Here is a 20,732-nt window from a genome sequence, read left to right as displayed (position 1 = left end):
GTCCTTGTTTGGGTTAGGGTCTGATATCGCAGATCATATCGCAATTCCAATAATCTCAAATAAGGTTAGGGTTAGGGTTTAATTGGTTTTCCTTAATGCGTGGGTATAACACTGTGGTTAGGCTGTTGAAATGAACGTAAGTCAAAGCCTTAAAAGGATGGCAGCGTGAATCTGTGTGTCAACAATATTCATTTTAGATTCATTGATTTTCCTTCTTTCTCACAGATCTGCACTAATATCACACAGTAATCATTTAAAGTATGTTTTTCTTTAATGAAAGTTAGAATAATTGCCATTAAAAATGTACCATTCACTCTGATATCGCAGATCATATCGCAATTCCAATAATCGCAAATTAGGTTAGGGTTTAACTGGTTTTCCTCAATGCGTGGGTATAACACTATGGTTAGGCTGTTGAAATAAACGTAATTCAAGGCCTTAAAATGATGGCAGCGTGAACCTGTGTGTCAAAAATATACATTTTAGATTCATTAATTGTCGTTGTTTCTCAAATATCACACAGCAATAATCCTAAGTGTGTGTTTTTCATTTTTTTATGAAAATGAGAAAAATTACCATTACAAATCTACCATTCACTCTGATGTCACACATCATATCACAATTCCGCTGTCAAAATAATCGCAAATTAGGTATTTATTCAAAATCTTTCAGCCCTAATGTACTTAAATAAGGACATTTTGTGAAAGTGAGGACATTCCGTCACACCTCAGAAGGACTTAAAGACGTTTAGGTTTAGGGTAAGGTTAAGAGTTGGGTTAAGAGTTGAGGGTTAAGGGTAGCCTAGCGCCAATCAATCAGACTGATGATCTGGATGAAAACGCGTCAAACAAACATGCTCGGTGTAGTTTTCCAGGAGCGATGAAGCTGCTCTTCAGTGAAAAGTATATAAATATCAGAGCAATAATTGAATGATGGCTGGAATGCGCTGAATGAAGGGAACATTCAATTTAATTGTATGTATTTTTAAAATTGGCTGTAAACAAGCAGGAGGAAATAAGGGCCCAAAATGGCAGAAATAGTGACTTGGAAATTCCCAATCAGATACATTGTGAGAGCATTATACCAAAAATACTGGTATCAGGAATGTGTTAAACGAGCCGAGCGTGTGGATTGTTGAAATTGGCATGGGAACTGCTGACTCTGCATTGCCAGTGTCCAGACTTCTAATAATTGGTTAAACTAGGACAGGACGTCTGGAGAAGGTGTTCTTACCTCCCACCAGACGTCGGTACAAAATCAGATAGACCACGAACGTGCTTGGTGTCGTTTTCCAGGAGCGTTGGTCGTCTTCATTGGTCGCCATGTTGCTCGACATCGGTCGCCCTTACCTGGGGTGCTAATACAACCAACCCCCACTTTGTGATTGGTTACCTTTTTAAAGAGATTCTGAAGTTGGCCAAAGCGCCGTCGTCGTCCTTGGCCAGACACGTCTGCCAAGATAAATCAAAATGGCTGGCAGATTCAGGGTTAGCGATAATAATGCTTTGTTTAGACTGTCCAAATTAATCTGAGTCAATGCAGGGTTCCTCAGAGAAGTAATGTGTGTGTGTGTGTCTGTTACACCGTCCAGTCAGACAGTGGTGGTTTTGTGCAAATGTCTCCCACGCACAGTTATCTACGGGGCTGATATGAGGAATTAGCCCAATGTGCCGTTGGAGAGTTTGGCCTTCAGAGAATTGTTTATTAGTCGTTGTTGTGTTGTTGTTTTCTCCTCTTCTGTGTTAATAAAAGAGAAGGCAGGTGATTGTAGTGATGGTGGTGGTGTTGGAGGTGGAGAGGAAGCTGATTGACCCATAGATAGATGACAAAACGGTGTGGCGTTGATGGCAAACACAGATAAGCAGCTGAAGAATGCAGACGCTCAGTGTTGCCACACATAAAAAAGGGCCACTAATCTGTTCCCTGAATACTAAAGTCTGCGCTTGACATATAGTATATCAAGTGCACAGTCTTCCCTCGTCGTAAAAACGTCTGTCTGCGAATCCGTCCGCACTTGTCTGAACGCCACACAAAACCCACCCGTCGAAGCGTCACACACACAGGAATCATGCATACGTTTTTAATAGCCACTCCAGTGACATCAAGCGCATATTTGCTCCATTGCTCATGTTTCAGCTCCTCGACATAAAAGAAACAAATAAAAAAAAATCCTCCATCACCTTGTTTGATTACCCAAAATCACACCTATTGATAGCGAGAGAAGCACAGTGATGGTTAGCACAGTGTGCGGCCAAGAGCCGATGAAAAGGCCCAATCACGCGCCTCCGATAATGGAGTCATTGCCGGGCTCGTAATGACAGAATTGAGGCGCTATTGAAAAGTAAACAGAGGACGCGCTGATTGCTCGCCCATACAAGATCCCAGGCGAGTGAAAAAAAGGAAGAAAAAAAACGGCATGCGGGGCTCTTTATGCGGAGTACGTACGCACACAGCTTCCGAGAAAACGTCCAAGATCTGTCAGAAACTGCTTCAGCCAGAAGAAGAAAGTCTTGTTGAGTCAGGTTTATCGTTAAAGATCAAGGGATCACACACACACAGGAAAACACATATTACATAAATGCTTCACTAAGAACAGTCTGTGAGGACAGACGCCAGCGTGTCATGTGACAGGAATGTGAGTGAGGAATGCACACGTTTGCCATGTGACCTCTGTGGATTAACATGATGAGTCATGAAAAGTGATATCAGTATCAGACATGAAAAAGTGGTCCTTTATATTGGAGCTTGTGCTTTTTTGCCGAGGAAATGCAGTCGGGAACGCCCAACTATTGGTGAAGAAATGCTGAGTCAGCAATTCCCCCCGAAAAATTTCTTCTTCATCCTCTGTTCTTTATTCAACTACAAGAGTTAAAATGCAGAGTCAGCAATTCCCAATGTTATAGAAATTCCTCTTGATCATTTGCTGGGAATGCTGAGTCATTGTTATGATTTAATCATCGTCTTTTGCCTTTTAGATAAAGGTTTCCACTCATTTCCAGTGGGGAAATACATCGACGTTTCGATGTATGAATTGTTGAAGTTATTGGAGCTCATAGCCCCCAAAATGGCGGGAAACATTACTGGGAATCGCTGACTAATCAATCACAGAAAAATAAGTAGAACATTTTAGAAAGTATAAAGAGCAGGAATAAAACTGAATGGTAGCAGGAAGGTCCTGGATGGGTGGAGTGTTTTGAGTCGGAGGAGATAGCCCCCAAAATGGTGGAAACAGAAATTGCTGACTAATCATTTTGAAACAAATTCAATGGGAAAAAGGGCAGAAAGAAGTCAAATATTTGACAAAGTATAAGGAGCAGGAATACAACTGAATGGTAGCCGGAATGTCCTAAATTGGCTGAAAATTGTTGGAGGAAACAGCCCCCAAAATGGTGGAAACATGAAAGTCATTGCTGGGGATTGCTGACTAATAATTTCTAAACAAATTCAATAGGGAAAAAAAGGGAAAAAAGTATAAAGAGCAGGAATAAAACTGAATGGTAGCGGGAAGAGGAGATAGCCTCCAAAATGGCAGGAAACGCGAAAACCATAGCTGGGAATCGCTGACTTAACATTCCCCATTTGAATTAAAGGTAGATTATTTCAGAAAGTCCAAAGAGCTGGGGAAAAAGCAGTGGTGACTGACTGTCCGTTTAGGAATTGTCTGCCACAGAAAAACACTAGTTGGGGAATTGCTGACTCACGGAAAGCCCCCAACTCCTCCTTCTTCTTCTTCTTCTTCGACTTCTTCTTCTTCCCCCAGCATAAAAACGAGGAAAATCTGGAGTAAATATTGAGTCCCTGAAAGACTTTATTAGTCGAGAGTGTAAGTGGGTGTAAGACAGTCACATCTCCAGTGTCATTAGCGTCTTCATTTACTCTTATGGCTCTTTTACTGTCTTATTTAAGACTCCTCTAAATGTGCTGATTCTCCTTCTCGCGCGCTCCTCCGATGCCCGTCATCCCGGGAGTTGATGAGGACCTTTTTTCCCCTCAAATCGTCATTTTTTTTGGCCGCCTCCATCTCACCAACTCTCCCTCCCTCCCTCCCTCGTCCGTTGCTGCAGGGGCTGCTGTCAGAGATCCTGCGCAAAGAGGAGGACCCTAAGACGGCGTCCCAGTCGCTGCTGGTCAACCTGCGCGCCATGCAGAACTTCCTGCAGTTGCCTGAGGCCGAGCGCGACCGCATCTATCAGGAGGAGAGGGAGCGCAGCCTGACGGCCGCCTCTGCCATGGGCTCCGCTCCGCTCATCAGCACTCCGCCCAGCCGCCCTGTGCAGGTTAGACACGTTTGACTTTTACTCTCCACGCATCGGTTTCCTTGCTCATTTAAAACACTTATTAGAGTTTCTGAGAGGAGGAAGGACTTCTGCAAAGACAGGAAATACATCAGAGTACAGTTTAACGGACAAATTGGAGGTGCGAGGTTGTGTTTTCTGAGCTCTAAAGTGCTATCTTTTGGTTGTGCTTTTGTGTTCACAACCAATGAGCAACTCTAAGTCTCGTTTGCTGTTATATATTTACGACAATCTTGAAAAGCTGTCGCGTTTATGGAGCAAAGAAGAAAAAGATCGTATCGCAAAACCGAGCTCATATTGACCAGTCAGTCATGGGACGATATCAAACATTTCCTGTCACAATTACTCCGATACCACTTTTTCATGTTTGATACCATAACGTTAGTGTCTTACGATCGCGATATCACTACGATATCAGTCATTTTAGTCCTTGTTCGTGACACTTGTGTGACTTTTGAGTCAAAATTCTCCAAACTGCGGAACTAAATATTCTTCTCCCATACATAAATAAATTGTAATGCGAAAGTATCGCTCGATGGAAGTGGCTCTCGTCCTGAATTTAATGGTGGAACTCGCCAACGATTGTCGGGCAGTTTGTGCGATAGACGCAATGGGCACGATTTTAATTGGGTCCTGGAAAGTCCTTGAATTTGATATCAACCAAGGTTTGGGGAACCCTGTACTAAATAATCTCAAAACATACTTGTATATATATATATTTAATGGTACAAGGATATTGGCAAAGTCTTCTTTGAACGGAACAAGGGTGTGTGACAGTTGGTGTAACATTGTTTACAGTCGTACGTTACACAATAACACAACATATATAACAGAGCGGGGGCCTTTGATGGTGAAGATGATGATGATGATGAGCGCAAACAAACTCGTATGTACTCATGAGTACAGTACAGTACACTCTGTGTTTATACGTGTGAGCATGTTGTATGGCGACATGCCTCACATTCCCCTCTCATTGTTACTTGTGTCTGCAAACATGTTTGGGTAAATACAGCACATTCCGGCTCGCCATTTGTCCCTGAACGCCTCACAGCTACTCACACACACACACACACACACACACACACACACACACACACACACAGGTGAGTGGTAGTGATATTTGTGCTAATTTTGACCTTTTACTTTGCATCAGGCAGCATTAACGCCCCCCCCCACTGCACCGACGACTGAAGAGATCAAACATAATTCTGTCAGTATTTGTTTTAAAATCACGACGACGACTTTATTCGTACTGCAAATCTGAGGTTTTTTTTTTTTTTTTTTAAAGTTGGTGAGAAACTTTTGACTAGTTAAGTGTGGATCTCCCAAAATGTGGGGGTTGGGATTTTTTGGGGGTCCCCAAATAAATTGGAAGAACCTTTCCAACCTTTAACTCTTTTTATTTGCTTATTTTAACCATAATAGAGCCAGAAAATGTCCTGTAACTAAGTGCTTCAGCCCATTTTCCCAGAATAATTTGATAGTATTTTGCAATTTTACTGCATGTTAAAATAGTGTATTAACATTTTAAAGTGTTTTATTTTGAAAAAAAACAAAACAGTGTAGTTGTACAGATTTCGTGAGTAAAATTTGAAATTTTTTAACAGTATAAAAAAAACTTTGTCTCAACGTCCAAAAACGACGCCAAAAAAGACACTGACTTTAAATAACCACACAATGGCGTTGACGTGCAATTTTATTGGGGTTTCCTGTGGATGAAGACGTTTCCTGACACTTTCTAAGAGCGAAAAAGGAAAAACTTTGTTTGTGTGTATGAGGCCTTAAGGCCCGCCCATAATAGAGTTCAGTCCTAATCCGGCTCTTCCGACAATCGTGGTTCTCTTCTGATTTTAGGCTGATTTGAACAGATTATTTGGCCAAATTATCCTGTCTTAATTAACGACTTTAAACAGTGATTTTTGGGGGGCGTGTCCAGACCTTATTAATAACCAATGAGAGCGAGTCAACCGGAAAACCGGGAAAGTTTAGAACCGTAACTTGATTCCGTCTTCTCATCCATACTCTGCCACCATGTTCTGTTTATATTCTGAAGTCACGTTAAATCACACTGGGTTTTCTCTGAGATCCCAAATCCCTGGAATCTTGTCAGGTGTGTGGTCCTGGTGTCTGGACTGGATCTGGATCTGGATCTCGTTTAAGTCTGTGCTTTCTCAGGATTAAATCATCAGAAATCCTGTGTCTGTGAGTGTTGTGAGGTGACGAGTCCTTTTCTGTTGTGTTCTCAGTGAAGATTTGGTCTTTTTTATTAAAGTGAGATGCAGCTAAAAGAATGCCCTGGCCCACCCAGATTGTACAACCAGCCCGTCTTTACAACCCACAGTTTGTGTTAACGCATGACAGAGATGAGATCAGACAGATGAATAACGCAGCGTTAATGCTAGGGATGTAACGATGCATCGTGACACGATTAAAAATCGGTACAAATGCGTGACAATTCGCACCGGTTGACAGAAAAAAATATTTGCGAATGCGAGAGAAGTAGGATATGTTCTTTTTCTTATTTTTTTTTTTTTTCAGAAATAGGTTACGTTATCTTAAAAAAGTCACTGGTTGGTCACTTACGTCACTACGTAGGTACAGAACGAGGGAAGACATGGCGACGGTAGGCAACAACTTTGAGATAGAGGATGCACCGAGCTGTTTAAAATCACCTGTGTGGCGGCATTTTGGATTCCCTATATCCGGGGTTCTCAAAGTTTTGGTACCTGAGGACCAATTTAGGAACCCAACATTGGACTGAGGGCCGCCAAAGAAAAGAAAAGGAAAAAAAAAACAGAAAGAAATCCCATTTGTTATAATTTTAATGACCGGATTGCAGTTCTACAGTTTAGGGTTAAGTAATATAAGCGTTAATATAATGATATTTAAGCATTAATATAATAACGCTTTATAATTTACTGGGTAATTACCCAGTATTATGGCCATTGTTCTTACCTTCTATCCATCCATCCATCCATTTTCCACCGCTTATCCGGGGCCGGGTCGCGGGGGCAGCAGTCTGAGAAGGGACGCCCAGACCTCCCTCTCGCAGGACACTTCCTCCAGCTCTTCCGGGGGACCCCAAGGCGTTCCCAGGCCAGCCGGGTGACTTAGTCACTCCAGCGTGTCCTGGGTCTTCCTCTGGGTCTCCTCCCGGTGGGACATGCCCGGAACACCTCCCGAGGGAGGCGTCCAGGGGGCATCCGATACAGATGCCCGAGCCACCTCAGCTGGCTCCTCTCGATGTGGAGGAGCAGCGGCTCTACTCCGAGCTCCTCCCGGGTGACAGAGCTCCTCACCCTATCTCTAAGGGAGCGCTCCGCCACCCTGCGGAGAAAACTCATTTCAGCCGCTTGTATCCTTATCTTACCTTCTAATTACAGGTTAATACCAAGTAACACATTTCTGTTACCATATATTTACTGGGTAAATAGCTAGTAATTGGGGGCTGTAGCTACCTGCTTATTACCAGCTTATAACCCAATAATACACTAAAATTCACCATATAGAAACCAGGTAAATACCCAGTATTTTTGTTTAGACTTATTGGTCTGTATCCAGAAATGTCCAATAAACATTTAATAAGCTTAGTCGTTCCTGGATTAAAACTATCAACTGTAATTCATTGCGGGCCCCCAGAAATGTTTCTGCGGGCCGCCATTGGTCCCCGGGCCGCACTTTGAGAACCAATGCCCTATATACACAAATACAACCGGTGAGAAATGGACAGACAAAACCAAAACAGCATGTAAATATTGCAAGAGACTGCTAACATATAGCGGCAACACGAGCAACATGCAGCAGCATATTAGCTGCTACCACAGGGAGAAGCAAAGTAACGTTACGCCAACAACGTCGCTGCCAAACTATAAATACGTCATATCTTAACACACACAGCACATGTTTAGACTCTAAATGGCCATGTATGCACTTTTTATGGAGGACACAAACTGTTTACAGAGTTTCTGTAAAGAAAACACCTCTAAGATTTTTTTCCAACGAAAATAAAAGATAATTTTATTTGGTCATAATTTGTTTGTAAGTCATTTTTATTAAAAAAAAAATCGTGAGAAAATCAAATCGTGAACAAAAAATCCTGAACTGTATCGAGTCGTGACTTGAGTGTATCGTTACATCCCTAGTTAATGCTTTTATTAGCATTAGCAGCGTCACAGAGACGCGGAGGTTTTTCAGCGAAAAAAGCACCAGGTACAAAAGGAGGTTTTTTTATAATCGTTGCCGCCGCCAGACTTTTGCCGTGCCGATACACAACAATCGGGAGTTTTATGTCGTGTAGTATTTATTTCAAACATGATCAAAAACACGAGGAGGGAAGGAGGGGAGGAAGGGTGAAAAGAAAAGAAAAGAAAAGCCGCAAGAATATCTGGAGGCCCAATATACCTTTACCTGTATGACTTTAACCCATTAACATTTATCATGTCAGACATTTATCACGTCAGACCTGTTCCTCATTGAGGCAGTTCTCACACACACACACACACACACACACACACACCTGGCCATCTGCCAGCCTCTCCGATGGAGCAATGCGGTGTGAATTTAAGCACATAAATCAGCCAGGGTGGCAATTGAGCCAGAGACAGAGGAGCGGTTTTTATTGGCCTCGTAAAAACAGATGCAGAGGTATGTTTCTATCACGTGTTACTCATGGGTCGCCTCCATTCTCTCTCTGTCTTCCTCACCCTCCTCACCCTCCTCCCACCACCGCCACAAAGCCAGTTAGTGCACGTCCCAGCCTTAACAATTAGCCTGACATGCTAACCCACCGACCGGACGCTCACCCCCGCGACACGAAAACAAGAAAATAAGCAGGCATGAAAAGCTCAGGAATACATTCTACTTTCACCACACATTTAATATATATACGTATATATACATGTATATCATTCAGTTACATTACATTACATAATAATTATAATACATTTTATATGTCATGCACTTTATATTTAAAAGAAAACCAGTTAACAAATCTTACGGTAATGTTTATATATACATATGTATATATATATACATATGTATATATATATATATACATATGTATATATATATATATACATATGTATATATATATACATATGTATATATATATATATACATATGTATATATATATATATGCTCTTTTCATGTCAGACTAGTTCGTATATGTTGGGGTTATTATGGTTTATTTGCACTCATACTAGCGCTCCAACCCCTGCATGACGACGTCTGCTTTTTCCTTTTTAAAATAAATAAATAAATAAAGAAGAAGAAGAAGAAGAAGTGGGGCCTCGTACGGAATGATTCATATGCTAATGGATCTGGGGTAATGCTTTTATTAGGGTACTTGTTACCTCGTCAAAGGGATTTTTTTGTCAAGACGCTCAATGACGATGATTTGATTTCATGTGACTGGCATTTATTTTTTAATCACCGCCTTGAATACAGCGTCTCTGACAACACATTCAAGTGGTTCACACATATTCATGGAGAGAGTAGGCTGTGCCAGAACCCCCCCCCCCCCCCACCCCGTATTTATTTATTTCTTCATATCTATATATACTGTTTGTGTGTATAAGTTCCTGTGAGTGTGAACAAACCTGGTTGTGTCTTTGTTGTGTTGTGCTCCTCAGCCCCGGAGGGAGGACTGCAACAGCGTCAGGCCTGAGGACTGGAATCCCCGAATCCCTGTGGGCATTTCCCCTGTGAGTAAAACACGGCACTGACTCCTCTTCATTCCACTCCACTCCACTCCACTGCAGCACCAAACTGAACTCACACATTATTTTAGAGCAGTAACATTCATTATCAACGGTTTTTGACAACTTAAATGTGAATATTTTTAGTTTCTTTGCACCATTTTAAATCATTAAAACTGATCGAGTTTTGGTTACGGACAAAAAACGGACTTCATTATCTATCTATAAAGCAAGTTGCGTCTGTGTGTGTGTTTCTGTCTGTCTGTCTGTGACAGGCATATCTCGCTGACTGTTAGTCAGATTGCCCTAATACTTTGGATATGGTTTGAGCATGACCCCATGGTGTGCATCCTTGATTTTCAAATGTTTTGGAGGAATTTTAATTTTCACTGATTTATCATGCTGCACCAGGGAGGCAGCGGCTCATCAGCAAAAAAAAGTATCTCAGAATGACTTGACATTTTTCATCAAAATTGTCAGCATCTCCCTGAACAAAGATCCGTTGAAAATATTTGCAAACCTCTTAAGGAATAATTTTAATGAATTTTTGAAATTCAGGAAAAGATCCATTTACCCTGATGTAATTTGACAGTGAGCGGACTTTCTTCTCAAAAACAAAAAGTATCTCAGAATGACTTGAAATTTACCATCATAATAGTAGGCATCGCCCTGAACAAGGATCCGTTGAAAATATTTGCAAACCTCTTCATCGTAAAGCAGACACAACTTTATTTCATGCGAGTTATTCAAGAAAATCTGAATTTTACAAGCCTGGAAACCCCTGTCTTTATACCAGACACATGCCATGGTATATGATAAGAGATACGATTTGAAATCAAAGGCTAATGTTTCCATTTTCAGTTTCAAAGAAACATAAACACACACTTTATTTTATCATAAAGCAAGTGTTATTAGGTATTATTAGGTCTTCATTACACCTTGTTTTGATACATTGATAACTAGATCTAATAAATTCTAATAAAGCTTTTACTTTGTTTGTGTATATCTGATATAATGTCATAATTAATAAAGACGTGCGTTTATTTATTGACTTAATTGTCTTCTTTCCGTTGAAGGTGAAGCCGTCGCCTCTGCCGAACGAGTGGAACGGCAAGACGGAGAGTTGCATCCTCAACATCAACTCTACCATCTACGATGAGATCCAGCAAGAGATGAAGAGGGCCAAGGTTTCCCAGGCTCTGTTCGCCAAGGTGGCCGCCTCCAAGAGCCAGGTACACAACAGACACACAACCTCTTCTATTTCCTTTCAAATACCACCGTCTGACACGATAAACACAGTCACAAATATTCACTTCTTCATGGGTTTTCGACGATTCGCAGACAAAGAAGCTCCTTTCAGTTTTCTCAGGTTTTGTTTGTGAAGTTTTCAGCAAATTTTCTACGTAAAAAACATTTTTTATCACTTTTATTTCATTTGAAAAGGCACACATCCTTTCAATTTCGCGATCTCTCTGTTGCATTTTTGGCCCATATCTCTTGCATTTGTTAGCCACGCTAACTCAACGTTTTAGAGCCGTTTTACAAATACTGGTGACTGTTTTAGTTTGAAAACTCCAGAACACACAGGAAAACAAATATTCACTTCCTGTTTGGTTCTCTTTGAAGGAAAAGCTCCTTTAAGATTTCAAGAGGTGACAGCCTCCAAAGTTTTAAAAAATGATCTTTGTGTGATTTTCATATTCATACGACAACATTTTCATTTGAAAACATCAATTCCGCGCTTTGGTGGAATCTGGCTCTTTTAGTCAAAGTCTGCACTGTACACACTGGTGCCCTTAGTATGTCACCTACCAAGTTTGAAGCCTGTCAAGTCAACTGTTGGCGAGTTATGAGAGAGACAGACAAACGTTCCTTGTATTCATACAGAACCAAGACATTTGGAAAATTCACTTCCTGATTGATGCTTTTTGGCCATAATGTGAAAATGAAAGTTTCCCAAGCTCTGTTTAAGAAGGTGACAGCCTCTGATCTGAAGTGACATCTGAGTTTAGAAAACATGTATGTTCTGCGCTCTGTGGTGGAATCTGGCTCTTTTATCCAACTATCTGTCTCATTTCTACCTATATCTCTTGCATTTCTTATCCAAACAACGCCAAAGTCGGCACCGCACACACTGGCGCCCTTAGTATGTCACCTACCAAGTTTGAAGCCTGTTCAGTGAACTGCGAGTTATGAGTTAAACTGACAGTATGATTGGTTCTTTTTGGCCACAACGTGACAAGAAAAAAGCTCCTGCTTTCTGCTCACATTTAAAACAAAACTGCACATTTAATGTATAAAGAAGGTTTTTATCCTGATTTATTCACCGTCTTTGCCTCTAAAAACCTCATCCTGACCTGGGGAGTGTTTTCGGGGGCACTTAACAGCGCAATCATCAAAAGGGATTGAAAGGAGGCAGAAAATCCAAGTCCGAGTCCAAGTTTGTGCGTCGGCGCAGTCATCGCGCTGTCATAATGACACACGTCTGCTTTATTATGGGTTTTCGGGGGGGGGGGGGGGGCTTTAACAGTGCACACTGTTTCAACACCAAACAAACCTGTTTATATGAGCTCAGCGCGGGCGATCAGGGCCCCTGTTATCTTCTCCCAGTGTGTGTGTGTGTGTGTGTGTGTGTGTGTGTGTGTGTGTGTGTGTGTGAAAACAGAGAAAACACACACACTATCAGTTTAAGTTTTTATTAAAAGCAATTTAAAAATGAAGCACAGAGGAGCTGTTATTATAGGTTTTCATGTCTCTATCTGAGACTGAGTTTTCCACAATTGTCCTCGACGACTATGATGATGAAGCTGGTGGTGGTGAGGATGGTGGGGAGGGGGGGGGGGGACAGATCACCAAGGGCGGAATAATCTGGAAATATCTGCAAAGGCTTTATGTTTCTTTTCTTGCTGATTAGGATGATTATACCCCCAGATAGCTTTGTTTTACCAAATTGCAGTTTGATGCACAAACCACTGTTTTTGTTCAAGAGTTCAAAGACTCTTCGGAAAACGCTGGAGAATGAGAGACAGGGAGGGGTGGTGGGGCGGTAAATGAAGGTTTGTGTGGGAACAGGTTTCCACGTCGTGCCTCCTTCTTCTTCTCCGTCTTACCCCCTTTGCCTCTCGACGTCGTTTTCCCTCCTCCTCCTCCTCGATGATTCTTTTTCACGTTCCATTCATGGCAGCCGAGTGTGAATGTGAATTGAGCAGCAGATAAGAAGTGTGCTAATTATGCCTGTGAAAGGGGGCCTGGGAGAGCACTTATCTCTGGCTCCATCTCGTAATGGGCGCTCCCCGGGCAGCTGGTCTCCCCCCTTACTACCCAGCAGCCGGCGTTGCCACATCCAGCGACGCTGCCAGGCCAGCGACCGCTCCTCCCCGCCCGTCACCTCCCGAAAACCAGACGCTACAGCACCCAGGATTCACATACTGTATCCCTAAAATATCTCTGTTTCGTTATGACCCGGCGTAATCTAATCTAATCCACCAGCTGCATTTACCGTACACATGCACAGATTATAACCTACACGACCAACAAACACGGATTTTCGCTGCAGCGGTCGCTCTGTCGTATAATTGATAAAAACTTGATTGTCAGGTTATAAAAATGGGTTTTCAATAAGTTATTTTATTTTTTTAGAGGGGAAAAAAACATTAACTACTATCTGAAATGTGAGAATCTGCTGGGGTTTTTTTTTATCAACTTTAAAAAATGGATATTGTTGGGTTTTCGGGTCTAAAGGAAAAACTGTATGATCGTGAAAATGAGAAGGAAAAACTGGCAGAAGAGATAATGGAAATAACACAATGGAGCTGTTTCTGCCATCCCTATACTTTCATACATTTACAAAAGTCGGTAAAAGATGCGTTCTGTTGACACAAAGCAGTTGCCGAAAAATTTATAGATCCAGTATTTATGCAGGAGATGTCATTTAGAAGCCTTTAACTTCACATAATCTTAATAACACCTGCATAAACGGAGTCTTCATTTATTTATCAAACACATATTTCCTGTAAATGCCTGATTTGCCCGTTCAAAATAATGTCGGGGTGTTACATAAATGTGATAAAATAAAAATAATAGCCACAAATTTGTTTTTTTTCAACTCAGTTCTGCTCATTGATTTATTTCACATGTCAATAGAAGAAAAACAATATTCTCACTTTTTAATCATTCTGAAAGAATAACAGCAAATATTTATTTAAACAAAAGCGTCACAGCTCCACAGAGGTTTTTAGAGGGGGGGGGGGGGGGGACCACCATCCGAGGAGCTTCCACGTCATGCCATGCCAGCACTTTGTGTCTGTGGTGGGTGATCGGGGGAATGGAGGAGGATGGGCTCAGCTGGCTGGATGCCCATATGGGGTCCAGGGAAGTAATTGTAGTGGGGTGGGGAGGGGTTGGTGGAGAAGAGGCCTTCTCATCATGTACGCTGGTGCTGTCCCTGACAGTTCAATCTCTGTCTGCCTCCAGGATTTCCCAGGAATCTCACGCAAACAGTAGTCGTATAATATGCAGGATGTTTTAATGGCGCTGTTCCATTACTTCTAGATCTACTCTACTCAGTTTTCTACGACTTCGTAGAACCTCCTCAACATAGAACAACATAGAACCTCCTCTATAGAACATCATAGGACCTCTCTACATAGAACATCATAGGACCTCCTCTACATAGAACATTATCCTAACATAGAAGACCATCAGAATCTCTATAGAACAACATGAACATCATAAGACATTATAGAACCTCCCAAGAACATCATAGAACCTCCAAAACATCATAGAACATCATAGAACCTCCTCTACATAGAATATCGTAGAACATCATAGAACCTCCTCAACATAGAACATCATACTGTGGCTGTGCGAAAACTGCCGTGACGTGGTTTCACACGCGACACAAACACTGAAACTTGTAACGTTGTAAAGCAGTTGTTTTTGGGGTAAAACTGAATCATTAGAATCGGTCGATTAAAAAAAGATTAGTTCACGGAGTCGTTCAGTACTTCCTTCCACAACCGGAGACACAGTCACTGAACTAAAATACCATGTGAACTTTGTGAAATGTTGGAGATTAACGTTAATGTTTTCAAGGATTTTGAAGTTCTTTTTAACTGATCTATGTCCGGTTTAGATTCTGGTGTTGGATGTCATCCTCACGATAGAAAATATGTACCGTTAGTCAGTGACAGAAGCCCAGTGACCAACCTGCCACTTAAGTTAGCCAAACCTAAGCTAGCCAGGCTATTTTTAGCCTTTATTCTTTTCTTTAAAAATTCTTTTTGATTTTAGAAAGTGCAGTAATTCTATAGTCGCGTGTAATATTTACATATCGATGTCGATGTCTGTTGACGTCACATAAACCACCAGGTACCAGGAGTATATTCGAGTTGAGCCGAGTCGTGCTAAAACTGTGTCATAGAAATAACCATGACTCAGTGTTTTCAGAGGCCCAAAATGGAGAAGTTGAAAAAAATACTGTTTTTAAAACACTTTTCAAATTTGAAACCATGGATACTATGGATATTAGCTAATAGTAGCTAAACTAAAAGCTCCTAACATTTGTTTTCGGTCTTCACCTCCTTGTTGGTATTTCACAATTTAGTGGCCCTTAGTGAACAGCTATCGGGAAGAGAATCGTGCATATGCCGTGTTCCTGGACATATCATATCATGCGATTTGCAGACGATATACTGTTGTTTTTGATAAGTGAAAACTGACTCGTATGGACGCAGCCTTGTTTCTCTGGGTAAATTGAGCATATTTTGCATCACAGATCAGAAGATTTAAGAGAGCAAAGAGAAGAGCTGTGTGCATCAAATCCAGGTAAATCATGCGCAGGCAGATTTGAACGTCTGTTAGTGTCAATGTGTGAGTGGTGTTTTTTTTGTGTGAGGGAGGGCGGTTTGTTCCTGGACCGTCGCCATGCCGTCCTCTCTCAGGGCTCGTAACCACAGCAGGCCTCTGCCAGCCCTTAACTGCCCCATCTCCCATCCTCCTCCTCCTCCTCTCATGTATTCAATGTTGCATTTCAATCACACTTTTACTGCCAGAGTAGTGACTATAGAGCAGTGACGCTAACCCAGTCCATGTTACTCCATCAGATTAATGCTTGCTCTTCACTCTTCAAGCCTCAACATATCCTATATATAAATATATATAAATTATTTTATTTTAAAATCCTGCTCTTCTGATTTACCATTGCACATATTTCATTTACACTTTGATAAAATTACGATCGTTATTCATTGGGCGTCTTCCTTAGAGGATGATTTAAAACGTGACAAACGGGTGACAAAAAACATTTGGAGAACCTGACCTTCAAATAGATGTTTCATGAAAAGATGATAAAATCTGAAGATATTGTATTCAAATGTCCTTTTTTTGGAGTAATTTCAGAAACTACCTGCCTGCTAACGTGTTTACTTAGTCGCTTTTTAATGTCCGAATAGACATTGTTGACATCGTAAATGTAAAGTGAAGCTGGACAGAGACGCTCATGCACGTATTATTTCAAATAAAACGGCATTTCAGGGACGTCCATTTTCTCATTTTGCCGTGTTTTACATGCTTCAGACAAATAATTTCAATTCAGGAATTACAGTAGGATAAAATATCGGTGAGTGTGCAACGTTTAGTCTGTGTTATAGATGAAAATATTGACTTTATTTGTGGACAGTTGTCAGTTATGTCGCCTTGCTTTCTTTCCCGTCTCGCTAACTCTGCTGCTTACTTCCCTTAACTGTTAGATGGAGCTAACAGTTAAGCTAACAGCTCAGTCGGTAAATTTTTCTCTGTTAATTTGCCATCGATTGTGTCTAACCAGAAAAATCCTAGAAGCACATCAGTATATTTAAGGACAAAATCTTCTGTGTAGTCGTGTTTCCATCGTGGTACAGTACGGTACAGTTTGGAGCGGTAAAACGCAAGCTTTCGACTCAGAACATCACCTTTACTTGGTAGCTCTACGTAGCTCTTTCAGTACACAAAATTGACGTGATTGTGATGCCAACACAACACATGTACTCGTTATTATCCGAAAAATAGACCTAGAATGTCTGTCACTCAGGATCCAAGTCTTGCGAGATTTACTTTTTGAGCGTCTTACTCTTTGAGGCAAGGCAACAAAGAAGAAAGAGCTTCATTCAACAGAATTAAAACAATCAAAGACAGGACATGGATCGATTCATAGTAAAAACAACCCTGTTATCCATGATCCATGACTCAAACACCTAAGAATGTCCCTTCCGGGAAACGTCAGACTTGGACAAACAGCTTTGTGTCACTTGCTCAGCTGTGGTGATGTCACTGGCAGAAGTGGCTGTATTTGCCAAACGGTCCATTTCATCTCAGCTTGCAGAGGTGGACGCTATGAAGCAGAACGCCTGCCGGTTGATGTCAACAATATTAACTGGCTCAGTCGGACTAAGAGTGCTATGTAGCAAGCGTGGGGGGGTGGGAGGCGTGCTTTGTCCTCATTCACAGTAATGGTGGAGGCTTGCTGTGTTGGCTAGCCTGGCAGAGAGGGCGGCTAGTGTTCAGCTGAGTGATAGGAGGTTAGCAGAGGGCGGGATGGCAGAGCAGCTCATGGCGGGGAAGGGGGTGGTATGTGGGGTTGGGGTGTGTGGAGGCCATTTCTTTGACACAACTTTTGTATCTAAACATCCCCGACGCTTGCTGAGAGGAATTACACAGCGGATGGAATCAGAGTCCCCGCTGTCATAAAACAAGCACCCAGGGAGCCCGGTGCACCGCGGGGCTCAAAGCCCTCCGACTCGTCAATGACCAGTCGAGTACAGAACACGGTCTGCGCCACCACCAACACCGCCCTCCCTTCCCTTCCTGTGTGTGTCTCTCTCTCCCTCATTCTCCCCTGGAAGAGGCTACACTAATTAGCCAGGCTCTAATGAGACAGAATGGCACTGATCTGGTCTGCCGCTGCGCCACCGGGGGGGCCAGTCAGGGGGGCTGGTGCAGTAGGGGTGGAGAGTGGAGAGTGGTGGGGGAGGTTGGTGTATGCCATCTGTCACCCTGCACCCGCCTGGCACGGCAGTCCTCAGAGGGGAGGGGAGGGGAGACGGTGGTGACGGTCTGCAGAGGTGGAGACACCGAAAGGGAAGGTGACACGACAACTGCTTCCTGTCTGTAAAAAAAAGAGGCTAATTTCCTGTCAGAGGTGGGATCTGTTTCACATGTTTCTTGTACAAAAAAAGGCTTGAATCTCGGGTGTTTAACATACATGCGGATAAATAACACTGTGTCACTCGACTCAACAAGAGCAGGGCAGATGGCTGACCTTTCCCAGTGTCTGTTCTCGTCGGGTGTCGCTGAGGTTTGTCCGTCTCTCTGTGAGAAGACAGTCGTGTTTACCATGAACAATCATGGTATTAAAGGTCCGCAGATACTCAATGTACTTGCCATACCCGTACTAATATGTTTGTAACACTATACTAGTATAATATATATACTACTACATACTAATAAGTTTGTAACACTATACTAGTACAGCATATTTGTACCACTATACTAGTATATTATATATACTACTACATACTAATAGGTTTGTACCACTATACTAGTGCTGCATATATACTATATTAGTAAACTAAGTTTGTACCATTATACTAGTATATTATATATACTATACTACTACATTCTAATAAGTTTGTACCACTATACTCGTACAGTATATATACTATACTAGTATACTAATACGTTTGTACTATTATACTAGTATAGTATATATACTACTCCATGCTAATAAGTTTGTACTAGGGCTGTCAAAAGATTAACATTTTTAATCAGATTAATCACAGGGTAGCTGTGGATTAATCACGATTAATCACGATTAATTACCATTCGTAAATATGCCAGAGAAATTCTAATTTTCTCTTTATATTGTTGTAGGAACGGAGAGATAAATAAAGTATGTGAAAATTTAAATGTTAAGAACAATAAAATACTGTAAATAACTTAAAAAAAACTTTTTTTTGAATTATACATTGCACTGTAAATAATTCACATTATAAACAAAATATAAAGTATAGAAGTTAAATAGTTTTCTAACTAAACCCACAGCAGGAAATTCCTCATCAGCAACTTTGAAGCACTGCTTCTACTAGTTAGTGTTAGTATCAGCTAGCATTCTGACGCTAATGTTAGCTGCTGTCTGTGTCCCTGTTAGTTAGACAAAGTAACTGTTCAGTAACAGCAGTCATTTACTGTTAATGTTATGATTATTTCATTATCTGCACCAGTAGCGCCACTTACAACCTCTGTCTCTGTCTCTCTTTCTTTTTTATTCATCCTCTTTTTTTTCTTCCTCTTCTAACGTAGTAGCGCAATGAAAGTGAGAAAGTGAGTTAATGCGTGAAAACAAATGAAAGCGTTAATTCCACAAATTAATCATCCTGCGTTAACGCATTAATTTTGACAGCCCTTGTTTGTACTACTATACTAGTAAATTATATATACTATATTATCAATCAATCAATCAATCAATCTTTATTGGTATAGCCCACAGTTTACAAAACATAGTTTGTCTCACGGGACTTCACAGGGTTGGTAACATCCTCTGTCCTTAGACCTTCAATATTACTACATACTAATAAGTTTGTACCACTATACTAGTATAGTATATATACTATACTACTACATACTAATATGTTTGTACTATACTAGTATAGTGTACATACCCATAAGTTTGTACTTCTGTACTAGTATAGTATATATACTAATACGTTTGTACTTCTATACTCATATAGTATATATACTAATAAGTTTGTACTACTATACTATTGTAATATATATACTAAACTACTACAGTGTATATACTATACTGGACAGGATACCCATACATGGTCGTCATAAGTAGGTACCACATTCTAAACATTGCCACATGATGTTTGTTTGTATTTTCAAGGTTAAGTTTAACGGGCTTCACTTTCCATCTTTTACTGATTTCATACCCCCTCCAAAAAGATCAAATATTAATAGCAATAACAGCGGTAATACCAAAGCCACTAGCGAGGTGGAGGCTGTAATGTGCCGCGGCGCAGGACTAAATTTAGTCAAATGGCCGTGGCCGTCAGAGACTCACACATTCATGGAACAAACTACCGGGCTCATAATATCAGGGACCTTGAAAACATTGGCTGAAAACAAACCATTCATGTTTTCATACATACATACAGTCACCTGCTCTCTCCTCTGAAGCCTCTTCTCAGGGCTTACCCCTGTACTGTAGGCTGTTGTTCTTCTCTTGATGTCTGTGTGTTATTTCATGTGTGATGTCGTCGAGCAATCGTGTTAATTCCAGCATATTTACGTTGACGCTTTCTGCCGTTCTGTAGATTAATGTGCGTAGTACAAATCCAGTCAAATGGACTTAGAAGGTGCTTTGTTTATGTACTTTAGGCAGGATGTGGGCCGAATAACCGGGCCCAATTTTTGTTCTCAGAAACTTTGACAAAGTTTGTTTGTGATGGCCTAATATTTTAATTTAACGTATGCATTATTTATATGTGAAAGAATGCGAGTGCACTGCAGTGCAGACACAAACACAATCGTATCAGAGACAGACAACAATGTTGTTCGACCTCTATTTTAGTTGAGGGTCTTGCTTTATGGCATCTGCCATTTTGTTTCCGAGGAAAATTGCTCCGCCCACTTAAATCTGATGCCTAAACCAGTGGAGAATGAAGAGGAAATGGCAGAGAGAGAGCAGTAGACATCATCATC

General features: G+C 41.2%; 1 protein-coding gene across 1 annotated transcript in view; it reads left to right on the top strand.

The window, feature by feature from the left end:
* Window positions 1-20,732, top strand: part of satb1b (SATB homeobox 1b) — a gene marked incomplete at both ends in the record, with an annotated part of 78,005 nt that overhangs the window by 34,197 nt on the left and 23,076 nt on the right. Inside the window, 3 exons of the mRNA XM_083894285.1 lie at window positions 4,065-4,277; window positions 9,927-9,998; window positions 11,069-11,224. Of these exons, the coding sequence (XP_083750411.1) occupies window positions 4,065-4,277; window positions 9,927-9,998; window positions 11,069-11,224 (441 nt within the window). The remainder of the gene's footprint in view (window positions 1-4,064; window positions 4,278-9,926; window positions 9,999-11,068; window positions 11,225-20,732) is intronic.

The sequence above is a fragment of the Microchirus variegatus genome, assembly GCF_963457635.1.
Source record: "Microchirus variegatus genome assembly, chromosome: 1".
In the NCBI taxonomy this organism is placed as follows: Eukaryota; Metazoa; Chordata; class Actinopteri; order Pleuronectiformes; family Soleidae; genus Microchirus; species Microchirus variegatus.
The sequence above is the reverse complement of the archived record's forward strand: the minus strand, read 5'-3'. Positions and strand labels throughout refer to the sequence as shown.